Source organism: Carcharhinus amblyrhynchos, chromosome 17 (genome assembly GCF_965287045.1).
Source record: "Carcharhinus amblyrhynchos chromosome 17, sCarAmb.v2.hapA, whole genome shotgun sequence".
Classification (NCBI taxonomy): Eukaryota; Metazoa; Chordata; class Chondrichthyes; order Carcharhiniformes; family Carcharhinidae; genus Carcharhinus; species Carcharhinus amblyrhynchos.
The window spans coordinates 21,179,286-21,203,806 of NC_137340.1; the positions used below are offsets into that span (position 1 = coordinate 21,179,286).

Below are 24,521 nucleotides of genomic sequence, written 5' to 3' on the forward strand. Positions count from 1 at the left end.
ATTATCTCATTGCTCTTACATTTTAGTTTTACTTGTATTTTTTGCAATTGTTGTGGTTGTTTGGAAATGATAAAGTGGCTCAGGTCCCACTGACTATCAGGGAAATTTAACCTTTGAAAAGTTAGTCAGTTCAGCATCCAGGTACATTAGTGGGTTCCAATAAAGTGCATTTCAAAAACAGGGACAACCAGATTAATGTCCATTCTGGAAATGGTGCAGATATTGAGATTTACCTTTGTCCTTAACCAAGGTTTCCATTTCTTCGCGCAGAGCTTCATGCCAACGTGTAATATCTATATGTAAAGAATAGTCGCAACAGGACTTGCTGTCGGCCCATTCTCTCCACTGCTCATAGGCAGAAATAAGGCTCGATCCAGGTTCAGGCTCAGAAAGGACATGATCCACTGTGTTAGACAATAAAGAATAAATGCATGCAGTTAATTTGAGTTTGTCAGCTCACTGTGTCTGAATTGCAACATTTTTTGTTTCCTACATTTCCTCATTATCTTCTCTTGTGAATACATTGTATCCCAACGTAAGCCCTACTTTGTCAGGGAGATTGGGATCATCTGTATCATGAACGTCTACAGGACTGTGGATAACGTAACGCTGACCATCCAATCTACCCTAAGACAGCTCAGGGATAGGTTAGTGTGGTTGGGAGGAAGGTCTGGTACTGAGAAGGGCTTCTTTCTGAAGTTCACCACAAGTGGGTGAACACACCCTGACCAGTTCTATTCACCCAAAGGCTGAAGTGTAAACGGGTGGGACTTTCCAGCCGCACACGCCCCAAGACCAGTAATTCTTGCCTGAGGTCAATGGACCTTTGCACGGTCCCCCAAATTTTTTGACCCGCCCGCTACGATTCCCGGGGTCAGTGGGACGGGAAAATTCCACCCAATGTTTATGTGGTGGTAATTCTACCCATCCCATTTCAAAGCTATTATGTCACATTAGAATCATAGAATCCCACAGTGCAGAAAGAGGCCATTTGGCCCATCAAGTCTGCACTGACCACAATCCCACCCTGGCCTTATTCCCATAACCCCATACATTTACCATAGCTCGTCCCCCTGACACTAAGTGGCAATTTAACATGGCCGTTCCACCTAACATGCACATCTTAGGACAGTGGGAGGAAACTGCAGCACCCAGGGGAAACCCATGGAGATACGAGGAGAGCGTGCAAACTCCACACCGACAGTGACCCAAGCTGGGAATCGAACCAGGTCCCTGGTGCTGTGAGGCAGTAGTACTAACCACTAATTCCAACAAGAAACAAGTTGAGATGGAGTGAGAGGTCAAGCAATTTCCATAAGGCATTCAAAAGGATGATTCTTAGCATAGTACATCTATCAGTTACCTCGCTGCACTATTACATCCTCTTTAAATACACTTTTCATTTTTTTGTATTGTTAGTCATCACTTGCTTGTCACCAGTGAATTTACTAAGAAAACAATTAGATTAAGTTATGTAAACCAGCTCAGGTTAAAATAAAGTTTCCCGATGTTATTTAATTCTGTGTTTTAAAAATTTTAATCAGATAAAGTGAGGAAAAAAAAACTTCTGTATCTTACTTATCATTGTGGTCCCCCCTGCCAGCGCTGCTTTGGTTCCTTGATAGAAGTCATCAGCAGTGGTCATGCCCATGCATGGCATTTGCAGGTGAGTGTGGACATCTATTCCACCGGGTATGACCATCTGTCCATTGGCCTCAATTATCTTTACACCTCCAGGGACAATGAGGTTATCTCCAAGTTGTCTGAAAAGTCATTGTACAAAGTATTAGACAGAGTGTTGACCATGCTGTGCCAGGAGTGTGTTACAAAGATGCGCTGGCCAGCATTTTTACTTGTATGATAAGCACGATTAGTCACAAAACCAATTTGATTAACAAGCCCCGATGCCTTGATTCTTCCTGGCCTTTCATTAACTACTTATATTTCTGCTCCTGTGATTTAGAAAGTAAATACCCATTTTCATTTTTTACCTTATGGATTTGCTTTGATTCATTTTTCCCCTAAACTTTGTCATGGTCTGTTTTTAATCTTTTAAAAATCTTCCTGCCATTAAATATTATGTTAATTTGTGTGAATTCTTGTATGAATCCTCTTTTTGTTTTTATCTGTCCTAACAATGGCAGAGTTTCATCACCCACATAGTAAGCTGAGACTGATTCAACGCAGAACCAAAAATAAAAAACAGCCGCAAGAGTTTCCAGGCAGAACAGCCATTACCATTTTAAGGCCTTATACGATGATTTGGATTTGTTCATACTTAATAGAGAAAAGAACGATAGAATCACAATGGATAGCTTTGTGGATAATTTTGAGCTTACTTAACAGCAGGATGCTGGGGATTACATTTTCTTCTGGAGTGGAGTTGCCCCTGGAAACAAGGTCCTCCCACTCATCTCCCTGACCCTGTCCGATCTTCCTGGTGCGGAGATGCTGGCATTGGACTGCAGTAAACACAGTAAGAAGTCTCACAACTCCAGGTTAAAGTCCAACAGGTTTATGTGATAGCACAAGCCACTAGCTTTCAGAGCACTGCTCCTTCACCAGGTGAGTCACCTGAAGAAGAAACAGCGCTCTGAAAGCTAGTGGCTTGTGCTACCAAATAAACTTGTTGGACTTTAACCTGGTGTTGTGAGACTTCTTACTATCTTCCTGGCTCAGGGCTTAATAGTGCTCAAGGGCGGGCTCCTAGTGGAGATTCTCCTGCACTTAAGGAGCCTGCAGCAATTTGCCAGCCAAGTAAAGCAAGTTTCAGTGGGGTCACCTGTTTATTGCAGTGATTCAAGACATCAATATGATGCAGTGTCTTCATAACAGAACACTGGAATACCCACTGCAGTGCCAGCAGGAGAGAAACCATTGTGAAAATGGGTAAATTATCACCACGTGGGTTTTCTGTAATGTTTTCTATTAGGCCTTAGGTTTCCCCAAGTCCTTAAAGGGTGTATGCAGAAATATACAGGGTCCTTATGCCTCTAATATAACTACTATCGCACATCCTGCCGCTGTTCCAAAGTGTATCGCCATTCTTCTCCTGATGCTCTTTAATGGTGGCTGAGATAGGAGACGGGAAGACAAATGAATTCCCACACAATTAACATGTGGTGGGCAGCCAACCTAATTCTACATTAAGGTGGAGGCAGGACAGAACAAGATTCCTGGAGGTATTGGCTAGGATGGGGTGTGCCTTTAGGAGCCCTGTCTTCCTTAGAGTTTTCCCTTAAGTTTAAATTTTAAGTTCTTAAGTTTATTTATCAGTGTCACAGGTTGGCTTACATTAACACTGCAATGAAGTTACTGTGAAAATCCCCTAATCACCATGCTCCAGCACCTGTTTGGGTACACTGAAGATGACTTTACCATGGCCAATGCATCAAACCAGCATGTCTTTCAGGTTTGTGGGAGGTAACTGGACCACTTGGAGGAAACCCATGCAGACATGGGGAGAATGTACAGACTCCGCATAGATAGTGACTCAAGCCAGGAATCGAAGCTGGGTCCCTGGTACTGTGAGGCAGCAGGGCTAACCACTGTGCTGCCCCACTTTTAGTTAGTACAGCAGAGGAAATTCCAGTCCTAAGGTATTCTCTCTCTTTCTTCAATTACAATGTTCCTAAGAGAGCGTTAGTGACCATGGACTTCCATGTACTGGTCCATGGTTATGCTGGCAAGGTATTGTGATTGTTTGCCATTACCTTCTGTCAGTGCTAGCTGACCAGAAGGCTCACCTGTTCTTACCACCCACCATCGGTGTTTTGGAAGCATTTCAGATTGATAACCAACCCTGTTTAACTGCGTTACAAACATACTTTCTTTGATCACCAAGTTCTGAAGTGAGAGAGAGTCCTGATTCAGTGGCAGGGATACTGTTCACTGTGCCACAAAGCCGCCTCCCTCAGTCATTACTGTTTTTCAAATAGCATTACTTTAACTCTGGTGATACTTTAATTGCATGTATTAACTCACTTAATATGAATGGGTTAACATTAACATTAAACAATGCTGACCGGAAATATTAGGCTTACAAGTCTTCATACATATTTTTCTCTTTATGGCAGAACAGATGTAAAATGCAACAAAAAAATCTATCCTTGGCATCAGAATTTCAGAATTTGGGGCTTTGTTGGTGCTTTAAACATAAATAACATTTCTAATTATGTGCAACCTAATGACCAAGTACAGCACATTTTGCAGATAGCAAAATGTTGCTGTAAAAAGGTAATATAGATCATGGAGATCCCTTCTTATCCCCACTTTAATGGAAGCATCTGGCTCTTTTCCGTTATAACAGCTAATGTGATAAAATATCAAATCATTTCTCGTTCTTGCAAACAATTTAACGCCAGGAACTGCAAAACATACTGTCAAACTCTGGGGAAAATAATGCAAGAGGAGACAAGCAAGCTATTATAACAGGAGTGATCAAATGAGTTAAAAGAAGGAGGTCTTATTGTCCCAATCATAAATCGTTAATGGCAATTGTTGGCTGTGAAACAAGATGTGGCCAGAAAATTGCTCCTCGCTTTTAAGAAATTGAGAGTAATAAAGAACACTAAAATTGTGATCACACACAACTTGTGAAAACCAGAAACCTCCTACAACATAAAAGCAGCAAGCTGGATGGAGATTTGTGCAGAGATAAAAGCAAAACATTGCAGATGCTGGAATCTGAAACAAGAACAGAAAATGCTGGAAAATCTCAACAGGTCCTACAGCATATGAGGAGAGAGAATAGGGCCAAGGCTTCAATTCAGGGTGAGTCTTCGTACAGAGGTTCTGAATGATGCAATCCAGATCATACTGACTGCAGAAAGAGAGAATGACTAAGCTGTTGAAATCAAGAAAACGATTAGACTGATAAAACCCTCATTCAAGTACAAGAGCTATGAGGAGAAACATGATCTTTGTCAGACTTTAAGATAGCCCTTTATCTTTTAAGCATACAACTCAATTAAAATTGTTCTAAATCATTTTGATGTTGTGTTTTGTAGAGTCAAAATAAGTAACCTACTGAGTGTAAGATACTGAGCACGTTTACAATAATAAAGATCATTGTACGTCTGAGCAATGGCGATAATATTTCAAGCTTGAAGTAAACATACTTTCAACTATTGCTGCCCATTTGTCTTCATAGGTCTTGAAATGTTTTGGTCAATTGTAGTTTAGCTTCAGTCATCTGCAGCCAATTTGTTCAACAAAGCTGAACATTGTGGGTAAAAGCCTGACCTCCCATTGTGCTAGCAATACTGATGAGATTTGAATTGACTGGTTTGAGAAATTGACGGGTGCAAAATTGTAACTTTCTTGTTAAAGCTTCATTTGCATTAGTTGCTAGACTGGCATGATTTAGAGATTAAAAGATAAATTTCTTGGGAAACAGTGTTTTAACGGATGATCAGGGGATATCAGCATCTATTAATGCACAAGTCATTTGAGGGGACACACAGTAATTCTGTACTTATTTGTGCTATAGGAATGACTGTGCCATTCAGAGAGAAAATGTAACCTGTATAAAGAATCCATCATAGATGCAAACTAGACATATTTCATTATTAATATCATAAATTTCATGTAGCTGCTTTGATCAGGAGCTGAGTGGTGCAACAATCAAACTGCCTGTTCACTGCCAGGTTTGAGCTGACCTTGGAGCAGGAGGATGAAACACTCAGACTAAGAATACCATGTTCAAGTTTGAGCTATGTCAACAATTTCCAATAACTTGGGGATGGTATGGTGGCACAGCAATTGGCACTGCTGCCTCACAGTGCCAGGGACCCAGGTTTGATACCAGCCTTGCGTACTGTCTGTGTGGAGTTTGTAAATTCTCCTCTTGTCTGCATGGGTTTCCTCCAGGTGCTCCGGTTTCCTCCCACACTCCAAGATGTGCACGTTAGGTGGACTGGCCATGCTAAATTGTCCCCTAGAGGCTAAGATGTGTAGGTTAGGTGAATTGGCCATGATCAATGTGCAGGGTGATGGGATTAGGGTGGGGAATTGGGCCAAGGTAGGGTGCTCTTTTGGAGACTTGATGGGCCAAATGGCTTCTTCTGCACTGTAAGAATTCTATGAACTTCAGGTGCAAAGCAGAAAACAAGGCCTCTTCAAATTGGCAGTCCCATTGAGAGAAACTTCAAAACTGAGAAATAAAAGATTCTATTTAAATGTAATTCTGGGATCATAACTGATCCTGTTGGATTAAAACTGAGCAATTTTTATTTTTAAGTTAGTCCTGCTCATCTTGGAACTCGGAGTGCTTGAAACTTAACTGAGCTACAAGCAAAATTCTCCTGATGCAAGGCTATCTATTTCAAGCAATTTAAAAATTCAGGACATCATATACATTTACAAATCACTCTGACTATCTGTTATTCCATATCCAGGAACAATGTGTAAACGGTAAGCACACACTTACTTTATAATTCCATCTTCCAAGTAAATATCGGCAAAAAAGGACTGGTCATCATTGACTATTTTCCCTCCTTTAATAAGTAAGCGATCACTCTGGAAGAAATATTTAGACAATTAGACACATCAAATGTACTTCTGATAATGCTAGATGATGAAGAAAGATTTCTGAAAGCTTCAATATTATGTAAGAATACTATTACCTAGAATCCCTTTAATTTTCCTACTTATGTTTCAGGACTAAATGGCAAGGTCACTATGAAGTTTATATACAGGGAGAAGAATTGTCTCGTAAAATGGGAAGAACAGAAAAGGAATGAACCTATTCTTGGACAATTTTGGGGTTAAAGGTTAAAATCTTTCAATCTTTCTTTTTTTTTGCTGATCTTCTCGTAAAAAGAAATGCTGAATTCCAACCAAGCTCCCAAAAATGGTGCAAAGCAATTGCCACAGCAAATCCAGTTGCAGTTTGAGGCATTTGAGAATATAGCACAATTGTATTTATTTGTTTTTTCTTAATGAAAAACTTTAAATTATTTAGTACCTTATCATTGCCACAGGGCATCCCAAAGGGCTTGTCTGTAGTGCAAGCACTATTAGACAATGGACAGGTGAGGCTGTGCAGCAAGGTTCCACAAGCAGACAATGAACAAAGATTAAGTCCATTTGTCATAGCTTTTATTGAGGGAGGAAAATGACCACCACAGGAAAGGAATTTGCTGGGTTTTTTTCCAATAAGAGCATGCAATCTTTTAACATTCACCTGAGTGGGAAAATGAGACTTTAATATTTCACCAGAAACATGGCATCACTGACAATGCGATTCTTGTTCCTGCACTGAAGTATCAACCTAGTTAGTGTGCTCAAATCCCATTTTTACAAGGGGAGGCAGTAGAGTAATGGTATTGTCACTGAACTGGTAATCCAGAGACCCAGGTGATGTTCTGAGACTGGGATTTGAATCCTGCAATGACAGATGGTGAAACTTGAATTCAATAAGAAATCTGGAAGTAAAAGTCTAATGCTGACCATGAATCAAATGTCAGAAAAGCCCATCTGGTTTACTAATATCCTTTAGGGAAGGAAATCTGTCATTCTTACCTGGTGTGGCCTATATCTGATTCCAGATCCACAACAATGTGGTTGACTCTTAATTGCCCCCAGGGATGGGCAATAAATGCTAGCCGAGCCAATAATGCCCACAACCCATGAATAAAATTTTTAAAATCTTGAACAGAGTGTGACACTGAATAAAATTGGCACCATAAATGGACATTTTATGTATTATTAATGCACAGGCTTGAATCCAAAGAGTTAGAAGGTAATTCAATCTGAGACTCCACAATTGTACAAGTTTTCTTATCGGAGGAACTTTGGGCTTCAAAGGCTGTGGGTCACACAGTCAATCTTGCTCCTCTTTCAACTTATTTTACATTACATAGATTGAACTCCTTGCATGCATGACTCATCAATGCAACCAAAATTTTGCTCTTTCAACTGTTCAATCACAACTGATGGTGGTAAATGAGGCAAGAAGCTGTTGCACTAGCTCCCCACGCACCACCACCACCATGAATTTCCACTGGTCGTCACAGCAGATATTGAGACATATCCAAAAATGGTTATATTTCCTATAGTCAATATCACTGCAGGGCTGGAAAGTAGGAAAGCCTGTTGGTAATTAGCAATTAGCTCACTGGGGGCAATCAGCTGGACTTAGCCAGCATGTCAATTTTACAATCTGAAAACAGTTTTCTACATTCATTCTAAAGCTGTGAAAACAGAATGGAATAGACATGCAGGCGATGACGCGGCTGCTCAGGACGGGCACATATCGAGACTCTTCTACCAACCCCTTTAATGCCTGCACGGGTATGTGAGAATAGACAAGGCTGCACAGGCAATTGCTGAGGCACTGCAGCAAATGTAGATAAGGATTCAGCTCCTGCAAGGCGGTAGGCACTTCAATCTCAAGAGACTCCAACTGATCCTCATGCACAATGTAGACAGCTGATGCTTGCACAGCCAACATTCTTCGCAAGATATGGGAACAATTTTCATCAGTTTGGTGCAAATAGCAGATTTGTGAGGTCTTTTCTCCCCCCAGAAAAGTGAAGGCATTGTAACTGAAAGCAATTGTCCAGAGGACATGGCCAAGATTTTACGCCCTTGCTTGGGCGAGACTCATAAAATCCTGCCCGAGGCTGATGGAGAATTCTGTTCTGCGAGCCTTGATCGCCCTTCTGTTGGGGCAGGTGTGGCGGTAAAATTCACGCCCATGTGTCTACCTGGAGATGGTTGTTAATGTAAAGTGTATGGGCTGGATTCTCTGACCTGCCGCAGCTGAGATTCTCTGGTCCCACAGCAGTGAACCCAGATCTGGCTGAGTGCCAAAATCTCCATTCTTGCTGGCAGCGGGGTATGAATGGTCCGAGGATTCCAGCTTATATTTTTGGTTTCAGAGATGGTTGCTTGTAGAAAAGATTGGAGCTCTCTAAGCTTCCCCTTTGTGTTGTTGTGCTTTTCATGGTGTTCCAGATGCTGCACTTGAAACCTCTCCTCTTCCATAATCACTAAAATAATGCCACATTGCAGGGCAAAGTTGTGCAACATACAACAGACAACAACAGCTGCAGAAACCTGCCAGAATGTTTTGAAGGACAGGCTGCAAACATCCAGGCATTCAGAGTATCAATGTATCCCTCCAGCATATCAATGATCTACTCACCCATATCTGTAGTGAAGGTCTGTGCCTCATTATGTTAGCTTAGTTGGTATATTGGGAAATCACAGGAATACCAGGGTTGCAGAGGGATCCCCAGCAGGCACCCAGTGATTAATGATTAATTACAAATGAGCTCTGCATTGACTGAATGGAGCTCTTTACAACACATGCAGTGGCATTGTATCATGAAGCATATTCACTGCACCCATCCCCTCCCCGCAGTGGTACTTCCCTCATCTTGTTTGACTGCCTTTTGTCCAAGTGAAAGATTAATTCTGATGCAATGCAAACAATCATCTGTGAGTTGCTTCATATATTTATTATCGATGCACTGCTGGTATTTGTGACTTTCCCTGTGCTGTGCCTGTGGTGAAATTTGGGTGTATGCTTACAAGCCAGATGCAGCACAGTTCTAATTGCATCCCTAGTGAATTAAAACCTCTGTAAGCATTGGTCCTCAAATAAGTGATGGTATGTACTCTCCTATTATATACTGTACAATCTGGTACGGCAGTACTGACAGATGGGTGCCAGTTATCCCAGGTGAAACTTGTGTTATGTGGCACTGCCCTATTGAATGTTTCCTGCATCACTTCAAAACATAGTGGGAGGTAAATCTGAATTCCATCCAGAATTCCAACTAGATATGCTCACTCTCTCTGCAATAAATGGCACTTTCCCACTATAAAATCTACACTCTGGAATCTAGTCTTGTGTCAATATTGAGTTACAGGGTTCAAATCTGGTGGAGCTGGCCCTCACTTATGGACTCCCAAGCTGCTCTAATTTGAATAATAGGGAAATTTGCGCTGATGCGTGAAGTACTATTCTCGATACTTGTATCTGATATCTAATTCACTAAGATGTTCAAGATACTCATGTAACAATAACATCAACAAGAACTGGATTGAGATACTGACTTGCTGTCAGCAGCTAAATGAGTTAACAGAAAAGCATTACTAATTATTAATTCCTATTTTCACTTCCCTTCTCCTGAATTGGGATTGGCTGCATGGATATAGAAATATATCAGCTCCTTGTCCATGTGGCCTTTTTTTAAAGTGTATATTTTTGAATCTTTAGCCTTAATGATGTCTTACTGAGTTACTTCACCATGGGCAAGTGGTTGAAAAATCTACCTACATGCAAGATACTAAACAGTGAGTATTGGTAGCATGAAGAAAGGGCACCAAAACTGACTCTGGGGCTTTTCTTTCCCAACATACATACTTATCTAATAGATGTCTTTCAGAAGTAGAAATACCAGCTGATTATTTTCCCCAACCAGCCCTCCCTTAGACCGCAAACACTTAAGACACTTGTATCCCCATTGCTGCCCTGGTTAAAGAGAAAGGAACTTGAATTGATGTATTAGCACTCAGGGTGTCACAGAGTGCTTCACAGCCAATTAAGTGATTTTTGGACTGTAGTAATTGTTGTAACAAAGGAAGGGCAGCAGCCAATAAGTGCATAGCAAAGTTCCACATGCAGTGCTCAGATAAAACAAGTAGATAATCTTTTTTTAATAATATTGATTGAGGGATAAATAAACATCTGTTGGTTAAGGTTAATTAACACAGCATAGCTGAGAATCAAACCTGGCACCTTCCTAGTGTGTATGTCAGAGAATTGAATAACCAAGCCTGTTTCAATTCTACTGAATTTTTAACACATTTTTGTCAGCTTTATCCAAGTGACTGATCTTCTTTTGTTATTGCTGGTTTTCAGTGTATATTGAAAAGGCCTACCACAAGAGAAAAGCAGTGATTAAATTGTAGATCCCTTCGAATTTGTGTCAATACAATGTGTGTCAATGAGAATACTTGTTTTCAGTATTTCATAAGGAAAATAATACAGAATTGTGCGTGAATTTTAAAAATAGGTTTATTAATGACATGGATGTTACAAGTCTTAATGAAAATTGTGAATTTCAATTTGCTCTAAAGTAAGTAGACATTGCAAAATTATTTATAGCCTTGTTTTCCATAGCTACTGTAATGCAGAGGTACCATAATCATGGATATATTGTGTTAAGGTAACATGCTACAACATTCAGGCAAGAAGTATTCTTCACAATTCTGTTCCATAAATTAGTAGAAAGTCTCAAATGCAGTAGCTTATTTTCCACAAATAGTAATAGTTCAGCATTAATGGTATGTCTGTACAATTACTGTGTTGCCCTAGTTTTCACTGTGAACAAAATCTGCCTCATTCAAGTATTCAAATCACACCTTATAGTATTTGTGTGGTGTTTGGAACAGAAATTGCCAATGCTACTTGGAAGAACGCAGGTATGAAGTCCAGCCATGTAGTTTTTTCAGGAAATGGATTGTGAAAAGATAATGGAGGAGGAATTCCTGCACAAGCCTTGTGGGGAAGACTGGATGACCTCCTCCAAAATCTCATGATTGGTCATTGGAAAGTTAGGGATGGATGGATGCCTGCCCAGTCCAACCAAGGCACCCACCAGAGGGAGACCACAGAAGGAATGCTGCTCAACATTTTGCTGCAATGTTCTTGGGCCCAGTTTTAACTCTGTAAGTGAATGGATTTTGTGTGAGTAGGAGCTGCACCTAAAAGCTATTAAGGGCATAGCAAAATTGTTTTAAGATACTGTGACATTACTGTATCTTTAAGAAAAGTCTTATTTTATTGCTCCTTAAGTGGATTGGATAGGAATTGTTTTACTTTGGGATTTTTTATAACTCTGCATTGTTAGAAGGAAAAGGAAACTGGTTTGCAAGTCAGGTGACAGAAGTTCTTTCATTTTCAGTTCTGAGCTACAGTTTAGTTCTTAGAAGGGACAGCCAGCTAAGAAGTGTTTTCTATCTCCCTTTTTTTTGGAAATTCTGCTGGTTATCTGAAAGTAAGGTTTTGCCCTCCTGCAGTAAAGATTCTGTGGTTGGTGGCTTGACCAGAGAGTCTCTCCCTAGCCTTCTGAAAAGCTGTTTTGACTTCAGAATGCACTGAGTGAATCCAGAGAACTGCAGACTTTAACCAGAGGATTCAATTTCCAGCATTGCATGAGCATTAGTCTTTGCTGGGTTGAATTGTTTAAAGGATTTTGTCTATGGAAGGTTTTGGTTTTGATTGGAACACATTAAATATATTTGTTAAGGGTTATACATTATAGCGGTCGTTTTCGTTTCTTGTTTGTAATTGATAAAAGTTCTTGTTAATTTTCTTACTATACATATTAACTATATTCTTAAATAAAGTTTGTTTGACAAGAGCTCCCTAGTGGGTCATTTGAATCATATTCGAAGTGAAACCCATTATGCTTATCCTAGCCAAATTCAAGATGCAAAACTTATCATAGAATTCTACAGTGCAGAAACAGGCCATTTGGCCCATCGAGTCTACACCAACCACATTCCCATCCAGGCCCTATCCCCATATCCCTACATATTTACCCATTAATTCCTCTAACCTACGCATCCTGGGACACTAGCGGCAATTTAGAGTGGCCAATCAACCTAGCCCGCACATCTTTGGACTGTGGGAGGAAACCAGAGCACCCAGAGGAAACCCACGCAGACACATGGAGAATGTGCAAACTCCACACAGACAGTGACCCGAGCCCGGATTCGAACCCAGATCCCTGGCGCTCTGAAGCAGCAGTGCTAACCACTGTGCTGCCGTGCAGCTCTCTCAAAGAACAGAATCACTACAATACAGAAGGAGGCCATTTGGCCCATCAAGTCTGCAGCAACTCTCTGCTAGAGCATCACATCCAGTCCCTATCCCCATTACCACAGATATTTACCCCACAAATCCCCCTAATCCTACACATCCTGGGATGCTAACAAGCAATTTAGCATGGCCAATCCACCTAACCCTGCATATCTTTCAGACTGTGGGAGGAAACCAGAGCACCTGGAAGAAACCCACACTGACATGAGGAGAATATGCAAACTCCACACAGGCAATGACTCAATGCAGGAGGCGACCCCGGGTCCCCGGCACTGTGAGGCTGCAGTGCTAATCACTGTGCCACTCTACTGCCGTTATGAATCAGGTGGGCTCCAAACAACAATCTGGAGTTTCTAACCTGAACCATAACAATACAGTTGTATCTTCTACTAGTTTCAATTTGTGCTGGAGATGGTGGCCTGTGAATTTATAATTCCATGCTGCCAATCTGCCTTGGCCATCATAGCACAGGTTTATAATGGACATGTCTATTCTGTAAGTGACTATATTGTGTGTCACTATCAAAATTGCTAAGAGTTGCAATGATTCCTGGTAGAAGCAGTGTCTCCCATTATTTTGTCTTTCAACATCCACCTCCCAACCCATGTCCTGACTGGGTAATTCACTTGAAAGGTATACCACCAGCTCCAGATCTAATGGGGTCAGTGTCATTCTGGTGGTTCGCTTTGACCCCCTCACCTTCTCTCCATTACATAATCCTGTTACTACTCCAGGATCATGCAGAGCAAAGTCAATCCCAAAAATCCCCTTTCCAGGCAAAGCATTTCCAATCACTACTTTCCCTGATTTCTTCAGCCTTACCTCTAAAACCAGTTACAACAAGTTCGTGGCTCAAAACTGAGGCAATCAGTTTGGCTGCCTCAGCCACTGTTTCCTCTTCCTTCAGTCCACTCTATCCCTGATCTTACACTACTTTGTAGTTCCAATCTTCTTCCAACTCTCACGGGAGGGATCTCCTCAACACCAACTCCTGCTCCCTTGACCAATCCTGACCAAGTTCTTGGCCACTCAACTATCTTTCCCAAGTACAAAGTTTGTTGACATTGGAAGCTATCTTTTCTCCATCAGCACCATTTTCCTCATATTTGAAACTGGTACCCTTCCTTTTTTCCTCAACTCTCTTAAAATGCCTCTCCGTTATCTCCAATTCCAGCCGTACTTCTAACTTCACTATTCTCTTTAAAATTCTCTAAAGAGCTATCATCACCTCTCTTGGTGCTAACCTTTTCCACTGTTTTGAGATTTTCAGTTCTACTTACACCCTGGGTCTGTTCTGAGTGGAATTCTTTCTGACTATAACTGCAACATCATCCCTTTGTGTCTGCCTCGATTTCTCTGTGACCTTGGTACAATTGAAAATTTCATATAGATGTCTTGTCCATCACTGTAGTATCACACTCACGAGTTTTTGCTTCTACCTTTTCCAATGTGGCTAGCATATTTCTGCAATGACTTCTCATCTTGAACCCAAACAGTCATCTTCAACATGCTCTAGAGTTATTCTTAATTCATTCCTGTTTCTTATCTGAATATTTCTCCACTAAGACATATTTGACAAGTATGGGGTATGTGTCCATTCATAATTATGATGTCCAGTTTTATCTCCCCTTGCTACAATGCTAGCTGACATCTTGGCTGAAATTAAGTCATGGATGAGCCAGAAATCTCTTAAACTTTGCACATTTAGCTCCTCTCATAAGACGGACTCTACTGCTGTTCACTCTGACTGAACCTGACGTACAAATTAATTCAAGAACAGAAAATGCTGGAAAATCTCAGCAGGTCTGATAGCATCTGTGGGGAGAGAATAGAGCCAATGTTTTGAGTCTGGATGACCCTTTGTCAGGGCTTTCTTTCTGTACAAACTAATTGTTCTGTTTGACCTGAGCTGAGCTTCAAGCTTCACACTGAACAGTAATGAAAGTCGATTTCCACTTCCATGATATTGCTGATCCATCAGCACTGTTGCCCTGAAACTGTCACCCATTTGAAAGCTCAACTCTTGTCGACATTCCACGTGTTGTTCTCCCTAGCTTCACCTTCCACCTACATCATGGTAGTGGAAATCAACTTTCATTACTGTTCAGTGTGAAGCTTGAAGCTCAGCTCAGGTCAAACAGAACAATTAGTTGTACAGGATAAAAGCTCTGATAAAGGGTCATCCAGACTGGAAACATTTGGCTCTATTCTCTTTGCGCAGATGCTATCAGATCTGCTGAGATTTTCCAGCATTTTTCTGTTCCTGAAACAGCAGTCCTTCCATTAACTCGAACCTATCCTACAGTAAGTCCCATTCTTTGCAAACTGCCACTGGCTCTCCCTGATCACAATGCATTGATTTGTAGCTGCCTTTTATTTTACAAACTCCCCTATAGACTCACCCTTGCTTTAACCTGAATATCATTTCCAGACCCACAACGCAGTTTATACCCTCAATTTGTCTGTCTAATTGTGTGCCTGAGTCCTTCCCACTCACCCTTCTACTGACTGAAAATCTTTATCACCATATCCCCCTTAGCCGGACCCTGTGATTCTTTTCACAACCATCCCCGCCTTGCCCCACATTCAAAACCGAAATCCCTGGGCTGTGCCTTTGATTATCTGCTCAAACTGGTGCAATTTCTCCTCTAATCCACTAAAGGTAAATTACTTTTTTTAATGCTTCTTATGTTAAAGCCACTAGATAAGTGGTACTGCTTTGGAACACAAGCAGCCTTTTTTTAAAAGAAGAATTAAGTCTAGCTGGACCACTCCCCTCCTTGCCACACAAGAGCAAGAAAAAATGGCTCCTGGTTAAAAAGAGCAGAACAGTGTTCAGGACCAACCTCTGTTCTGGCCCCACCGTCTTGGCATTTGAAGGAGTGCACATAGTGAAGGCAGCAGTAATTCTATTGACTCCCTTCCACCCCCACCCCTCCCGTTCTCTAACATCTCCTTAACATTTCCATCAGGGCTAGGAGGAAAAGATGGGTGGGTGGGGTGGAGGGAATGAATACTGTGCTTGTGATTTGCAGATTTGAGATTTTGAACAGTTGCAGTGGCCGGCAATCCAGATCATCGGCGAAACGGACAAAACGCGGTCAGTAACTGGGTCCTCCCTTTAAAAGCTGCAACTACGCCCAGTTTTGCAGCAACAAAAAAGCCCCACCAAGCACAAAGGGGCGAAATGCGAAGGATGAATGGTTAGTGAGTGCGCATGCCCCGCAGCTTCCTTTCTCTCCCCGTTTCTTTTTGTTTAAATCCAGTGGCGATCAAAGACACTTTATTACAGAGGCCAGAACCGAGCTGCAATCCCACCGTGTCCCGTCCTCGCAGCTAGTCAATTTCAGGCATAAAGGGCGCGGGCGAAACTGACACGTAAATAGCACAGCGGAATATTAAAACCAACACTAACACACACACACAATCTCCTAGAAAATAAGTCCACTGGAGGGAGTGGGGCGGTGCTCAGGATTTTTAAAAAAAATATTTTTCCAAATGCAATCACTGCGGCAGATTGCTATAGATAATAACAGGGGCAGGCAGCTAGCAATGGGCAACGCCACTGCTCTGCATTCAAGAGTAAACGCGGATTGAAAACGTTATAAGTGGGAAAAGCTAGCCCAGAAACACACTTTTTTGTTTCAATCCCCATCCCTCCCTCCCCCCACTGCTCATTTACAACGTCGCCATTTTCAGATGGAGGAGGATAATAAGGAGGGAAAAAAAGATCCCAAGGATTGATCTGCTGCAGGGTTGGGAAGCGGCGAGTGACTGGCCGCAGACGCTGGCCGAGGGGGCTCTCAGTCACAAAGGACTCCCAGGTAGACAGACTGAGGGTATGAATGCAGCCCCCCCAGGCCCAGCACTGTCACTGTACTCAATGCTTACCGTGATCCGAGGGATGTTTTTCTTGCCTTGGTATGATAACATGTTTCTGACCTCGAACCGATTCTAATGCAGACCACCAAACGCAGGAAGAATCTCTCGGCTGCTTTTTTTAAAATTCTTTTTTGTCTGGGAGGGTTTTTTTTGGAAAGGGGGAGATGGGCTTCTGATCTCTCCTTTTTTCCGTGTGGTGCTGAAAATGGAGCTTGTTCAGGGAGGACGAGCAAGCTTCGCAGCTCAGACTGGCACCGCCTCGACCCCCCCTCCTCCTGCTCCCTCCCTCCTCCTCCTCCTCTCCCCCCTCCCCCTCCACAGCAAGCTGACAGACCATCTGCCTGATTAGCATTGCAGCTCCCTCCCTCTCTCCATCCAGCAACTGGGGACTACAGAGGCACCCTCAAAGAGCTGGGGAGGGGAGTAGGGAAGCGGGGGGGGGGGGGGGGGGGAAACCAGGCTGCAGTTATCCCCGACTCACTTAGCCCTTTGCATTCAATTGACCAGACAACCTTCCCTTTCCAAGGATTACTACCACTGCACAGATGTACCGCAACAATACATTCATTTTTAAGTAGGGCAAGCATTTATGTCGGCCAACATAAATAATAATAAAAAAATCCATCATGCAAATTCATTTAAAGCAATGTTACCCTTACTGCCCCATTATTAGGCATGAATCAATAGTATATATATAAAAATCGGAGTCATTTCTAAGATTTAAATGTCAGTGCATTGCGTTGTATGATACGTGGGTTAATTTACTGAACAATTACCGTTTTTATGTATTTTTGACGACCAGGTTTGGCCATGTTTATGGTTTTCCCAGTGTAATCGCTCAGGAAGCATCTTCTCTACTAGCTCATTATCCTTTGGGATCGTTAACTAATATCTCCTAATCCCGCTGGTAAACCCCCACCATCGATGGGGAACATAATTATGTGGGACTAGCTCGATTTCCTTTCTTCTGTTTTACAAAGCGGATCATCACCGAAGGTGCACCGCGTGTTTGATGCAAACCTCCCCTTTCGGGACTCCTTTAGTAACTGAAGCCTTGTTCCATCATTCGGTGACTTGAGTCAGCAATGAAGACTAGGTGGGATTGAGTCAGACATACACGTGGAGATGCCATCTCTCCTTTTGTCTCAGTCCCCCCACCCCCCATTGAATTACAGTATCCTACCCAATATTTCTGAAAAAATCCTGCTGCCGGGTGTAAAGGGGACCAATAAAACTCGGGGCTCGGGTGAATGTCTCTGAGCTCAGCACAATAAAGGCAGAAGTTTAAGGGAAAGTTGGTCCACGTTCTCCGGCAAAGCAGTGGGAGCGAGAGGCCACTGACGTCTTCCTGTAAACCATCAGAGCCAAGCTGCCCCCCCCCCCCCACTCAGTATTAAAACCCAGACAGCGTTAACCACTGTTAAGGTGCGGACATCCATTTCGGTCAATGATAAAACCCAAACACGTGGGCAGCCAACCTTTTCCCAGCGCACCAATTAAAAAAATAACTTCTGGCAAGGGGCAAAGTGCTTGGATGAACTATTTCACCGTTCACGCACACTTATAACGGGACCAGGGTCAGGTTAAAATGAACCCCGATCACTTCTAACTTGGAACCACATATTCCCCAGTCGCTTTTTATTTGCAGAATTGCCCATTTTAGCATAGGTAACTAAATGAACACACAGTAGCTCTCGGATATTTGAAACGTTGCCCGCGATATATTTGAGTGCTGACTTTTACCTGTGTGTGCGGGTTGTACAGAGAACCTTCTCCCTGAACCCTTGGTGTCTGGTCCAGCGCCTCCAAGCCGCTCTCAGCCCGAGCCCCAGGCTCACAGGAGCTGGACAGCTCACTGATATCACTCCCGGTCTCACTCAATCCGTCAGACTCGATGGAAACCTGACTCCCATCGTTTCGACTCAGACTCCGGGCGCTTCGCCTGCCAACACTCAGCGAGTCGAAGTCGATGGTTTTATTTTCGTAGGCGCCCTCCACGTTACAGAACATCCCCCCATACTTCTGGCGGGGCTTGGGGCTACTGGTCCCCGGCTTGGCTAAGTAAACGGGCAGGTCCTCCTCCTCCTCGGACGCCTTGGCTTGCTTGTCTGCCATGGTGTGTGGCAGCTGGAAGTGGATCAAGTGGACGGGGCTGGAGACTCTGTCTTATCCTCTGTCTCTCTCTCTCTCTCCCTCTGGAGTTAGTTCTGCACCAGCCCAGAGGTGACGCGGAAGAGAGGAGCTCCAGTCTGCATGTGCCTCGACCCCACCTTGTGCACTACTTCATCGTTAAAGGAGGAAATGCCTCCAACTCTGCCCCCCCACCCCCCGCCACACACACACACCCTCCTCCTCCCCAGCACCCCCCCCGGCAGAGGGGAAGGAAGGAGCTGTTCAGAGACTGTGGTGCTGATGGGAATGACAGTTTCCCTTGGAACTGGTCTGGAAATATAGACACACTTCCAAAACACGTGCTCACAGTCACTGAATTCACACATGAATACCTGGCATCAAAATTGTCAAAGTAAAGTCGCAAGACTTTTTAGTTAAATGGTATTTTTTGATGGGAAATGCTTTGATCAAAAATTACATTCGACTGCACCATAGTTTGAGGTGATACATTCCATGTTAAAATCATGGAAGTTATGTCCAGGTTCTCCAAGATATACTTATTGGATTTGATGATACTGTATTCCTTTATGCTGCATCCTTCCATGACTGGTCTTACACCCATTGTAATCCACCCCCTCCCCCCACAGCCTCACACACACACACACACACACACACACACTTTCACCATGAGTACCAGCCGTTGTTAATCGGGGTTCTCCGTTTAGACGATGAATGGTTAGTTAGCAATTCGTCCCAACAACTAAACAAATCAAACTCCACTCCAAAGCTGATGTGACCTATTGAATGGCCTCCGTGCAAGTTATGTGAGCGAGGATTCCAATACCGGTCATCCCCTTTGGATGCAGATAAACACGAGTGCTGGTGGGACGCCTAGGTGACGTGGGGGAAGTATCGGCGTCAATTTATAGCGAGTTTCCAACAATTAATATGCTGCGACCTTCCGAAATCATTTATCAAATTCTCTGGAAGATGACGGCTCGCATTGCTTTGGTTGGCTCTGTTGAATTTTAAGTAAAAACAGAGTAAAATAAAGCCATTCTGAAAGTTGTCCCGGAAGACAAAAGAGCATAGCAAAAGGTACACCTAGAAACGGGAAATCAATCCAAAGGTGAGCAATAACTCAGAAAAATATAGCTTAAGGAGTTTTACAAGTAGCTTGCACATTTCTGCTCAACATTCCATCATCTTTTAACATTACCCACTGGTTCTTTATTTTATTAGCTCCCTGAGAGGAACCCTCCAAAACCATAGAATAATCCCACTCCTAAAAATCCATTCATTTATCTGGTTTGTCGCCCTTTGAACACGTTCCAATGCCTCTGTATCAAATCGTATGAGCAACCACGTTGCCCCTTTCACCAGTAGCCAGTATGTATTGCTTGTTTAGTCCTGTAATTTACCGGCCTAATTATACTCTTAACATTGACGACTGGTATCATGTAGAATGACACATTCTAGGTTCCGTAATGAAACATTCAAATGTTTATTTCTCTTTATCATTAATTATACATTCGACAAAGTAATGAATAGTCACCGGCGTTATTGTCAGATATTTCTCATTTGGCCTCCCTTTCCTAGCTGTTAAATCTTTTAGGATCTCCCTCTCCAACAAATTGTCTGACCCACAATCTGGTCACTTCTTGATACCCACATGTTTATAGTATATTATTGAACGAGAGAATGTTATTGGACACAAGAGGAAGGCCATTCAGCCCAGTCCAGTTTAACCAACTCCACTGCCCCTTCCTGGCAGCCTTGCAAACCTGTCACATTCAGTATTCATCCAATTCCCATTTGCCTCCACCAATCCTTAAGGCAGTGCATCCCTGATCATAACAGCTCCTGGGAACATTTTTTTTCTCTCATGCCACCCTCATTTTTTTCAGCAAAATACCTCAAATCTGTGTCCAGGTGCCATAGTGGCACAGCGGTTAGCACTGCTGCTTCATAGCACCAGGGGCCCAGTTCAATTCCAGCCTTGGGTGACTGTGCACAGTCTGCACGTGGTCTGTGTGGATTTCCTCCGGGTGCTCCGGTTTCCTCCAAAAGATGTGCTAGTTAGGGTGCATTGGCCATGCTGAAGTTTTTCCTCAGTGTACCTGAACAGATGCCAGAGTGTGGCGACTAGAGGATTTTCACACTAACTTCATTGCAGTGTTAATGTAAGCCTACTTGTGACACTAATAAATAAACTTTAATCTCTGGTTAATGATATTTCTGTCACTGGAATCACTTTTTTTCTTATTTATGAAACCCCTCATGATTTTGATTACCTGCAGAATCAGTGAATAGAGATGAACAGAAGCAGTTTTTGGCCTGCATTTCAGTGCTAGTTTTCTGCAAGCACAATTTAGTTAGTTCCAGTTCCCAATCTTTTCCCTAGCCCTGTATTTTAGATAATGGCTGGAATTTTCTGGCCATTCACACCAGCAGGATTATCTGGTCCTGCTGCAGTGAATGGATATTTGACTGAGCACCAAATTCTCCTTCCTCGCTTGCAGTGGCAGGGGGATGTAAATGGCTGGAAAATTCTGGCCAATAATTCCAATTCCCTTTTGAAAGCCATAGTTGAGGTTGACTCCACCACACACTCTGATAGGCCATTCCAGATCCTAAGAACTCACCGTATCAAAAAAGTTATTTTTCCTCATGTGGCTGTGGGTTCATTTGCCAATCACTTTCCATCTTTGTCCTGGGGCACTTGACCATTCCACCAATGGAAACAGTTTGTCTCTATCTATTCTGTCTAGATCTTTCATGATTTTGAACACTTTTATCAAACCTCCTCTCAACCTTTTCAGCTTGAAGGAGAACAGCCCCACCTTCTCCAATGAATCCATTTAACCCTCACCCCTGAAACCACTCTCAGAAATCTTTCCTGCATCCTCTGTAAAGTTTTTGCATTTTTCCTAAAGTGACATGCCCGGAATTGGACACAATACTCTAGCAGATGTCAAGCCTGTATTTTATAGAGGTTCACCATAACATTCTAGTTTTTGTACTCTATGCTTCTATTTATAAAGTCTAGGATTCCGTGTGCCCTCTTAGTAGCTTTTTCATTCTGCCCTGCCACCTTCAACAATCTGTTTATGTGTGTCCCCATGGTCTCTCCGTTCCTGTACCCCCTTTAGAATTGTGCCCATATTTTATATTGCCTTTCTTCATTCTCCCTATCAAAATGTATAATTTCACACTTCTCTGCATCAAATGGTATTTGCTACATGTCTGCCCATTCCACCAGTCTCTTTTTGTTCTTTTGAATTCTATGACTATTCTCCTCACACTTCACAGTAGTTCCAAGTTCATTTGCAAATTTTTGAAATTGTGTCCTGAATATCCAAGTCTACAGTCAGTAATATTTATCAAGAGATAAATGTTTCTCATGCTGACCCCGGAAAACTTCACTGGATACTGTCCTCCAGCCCAGAACATACCTCGGTCAGCATTGTCACACAGCCAACTTTGTATCCATATTGTCATTGCCATTTTTATTCCAAGGACTTCAACTTACTCCTGCTCCTATTTCTTATGTTCTTATGTTCTTAGCACTGCTGCCTCACAGCAGCAGGGACCCAGATTCAATTCCTGGCTTGGGTCACTGTCTGTTTGCACATTCTCCCCGTGTCTGCATGGGTTCGCTCCCACAGTCCAAAGATGTGCAGGTTAGGTGAATTGGCCATGCTAAATTCTCCCTCAGTGTACCCAAAAAGCACTGCAATGTGACAGCTAGGGCATTTTTACAGTAACTTCATTGCGGTGTGAATGTAAGCCTACTTGTGACATATAAATAAAAGAACATAAGAACATAAGAAGTAGGAGCAGGAGTAGGCCATCTAGCCCTTCGAGCCTGCCCCGCCATTCAATAAGATCATGGCTGATCTGAAGTGGCTCAGTTCCACTTTCCCGCTTTCTCCCCATAACCCTTAATTCCCTTGCCTACCAAAAACCTATCTACCCGTGACTTAAATATATTTAGCGAGGCAGCCTCCACCACTTCAACGGGCAGAGAATTCCAGAGATTCACCACCTTTGAGTGAAGAAGTTCCTCCTCAACTCCGTTCTAAACTGCCCCTCCCCTTATCTTGAGGCTGTGCCCTCTAGTCCTGCTGTCCTTTCTGAGCGGGAAGAATCTCTCTACCTCTACCCTATCCATCCCCTTCATTATCTTATATGTCTCTATAAGATCCCCCCTCATCCTCCTAAACGCCAACGAGTACAGACCCAGTCTATTTAGTCTCTCTTCATAGTCTAACCCCCTCATCTCCGGTATCAGCCTAGTGAACCTATTGCCTATTAAGCAAGCCTATTATGTAGCACTTTATGAAACAGCTTTTGGAAGTCCGTGTACTTTACATCAACTGCATTACCCTCATCAAATTAATTTAAAAAACTTAATCAAGTTGATTAAATATGACTTCTTTTTAACAATTCTGTGCTGCCTTTCCTTATTTAATCCACACGTCTCCAAGTAACAATAAATTCGTCCAGGATCATAACTTCTAAAAGCTTTCCCACTATTGAGGTTAAATTGATTGGCCTGTGGTTACTGGCTTTATCTGTGCACCTTTTTTTTAACATTAGTAATTCTCTAGTCCCTCAGCACCATCCCATATCTAGGGAGAATTGGAGGTTTGAATAGGCCTGTGCAGTTCACATACTTATTTCCCTCAGCATTTTCAGATACATCACACCTTGTCCTGGTGACTTACAAATTTTACATACAGTCACACCCTTGCTTTATCAGTTTTTGGTCCATCCAGCCTCTTCTTCCTTGGTAAAGATGTATGCAAAGTATTAATTTGGTACCTCAGCAATGCCTTCTGTCTTCATACATAGATCTTATTTGTTCTCTCATCGGCCCCGCCCTCATCTTCCTAACCTTTTATAATTTACATGCCTACGGAAGACTCTTGGATTCCCCATTATGATAACTCCCAGGCTCTTCTAATGCTCTCTCTTTGCCTCCCATTTCTTTTTTTCATTTTCCCCCTGGATTTTCTATATTTAACCTGGTTCTCACTTGTATCATTAATCTGATATCTGTCATGAACACCCTATTCTAGCTTCATTTTACTCTCTTTTGCTTTTATCATCCAGGGAACTTTGGCTTTGATTATCCTACTTTTCCCCTTGTATGAATGCACTTTGGCTGTACCCAAGCCAACTCTACTGCAAAGGCAGTCCATTGTTCTGTTACAGTTCCGATTGCCCATCTTTCATTTTAATTTACTTGGGATAGATCCATTCTCTGCTCACTAAACGTAACCTTCCTCCAATTAAATATTTTGGCTCCAGATTGTTCCTTAAACTTTTCAAATGCTAACCAAAATTTGATAATACTCTGATCATTTTTCTCTAAATGTTCCCCTACTGATTTTGATCCACTTGGCTCACCTCATTCCACAAGACCGGACATAGCAGTGTTTTCTTCCTTTTCGAGCTGGAAAATATCATAGAACCATGCAAGAACATTTTTTAAACACATCCCAGACTGTTTCCCACACCCCCTGCTCTTTACGTTATAATAAGCCAAGTCTTTATTAGGGTAATCAGCACTATTCTATAGTTTTAGCACCTTTCTGTGATTTCCCAGTGAAGCTTATTCTTTTACATCTTTTCAACTAGTTGGTAGTCTATAGAATATAGCAAGCAGTATAATTAATTT

The 24,521-nt window shown here is 42.4% G+C and overlaps 1 protein-coding gene across 1 annotated transcript in view; it reads right to left on the reverse strand.

Annotated features, from left to right (window-relative positions):
- Positions 1-18,922, reverse strand: part of dpysl4 (dihydropyrimidinase like 4) — a 40,214-nt gene extending 21,292 nt beyond the window's left edge. Inside the window, exons 1-4 of the mRNA XM_080205601.1 lie at positions 18,467-18,922; positions 6,431-6,519; positions 1,579-1,763; positions 234-404 (exon numbers count right to left, since the gene is read on the reverse strand). Of these exons, the coding sequence (XP_080061727.1) occupies positions 234-404; positions 1,579-1,763; positions 6,431-6,519; positions 18,467-18,838 (817 nt within the window). The 5' untranslated portion in view covers positions 18,839-18,922. The remainder of the gene's footprint in view (positions 1-233; positions 405-1,578; positions 1,764-6,430; positions 6,520-18,466) is intronic.
- Positions 18,923-24,521: the final 5,599 nt, after the last annotated feature.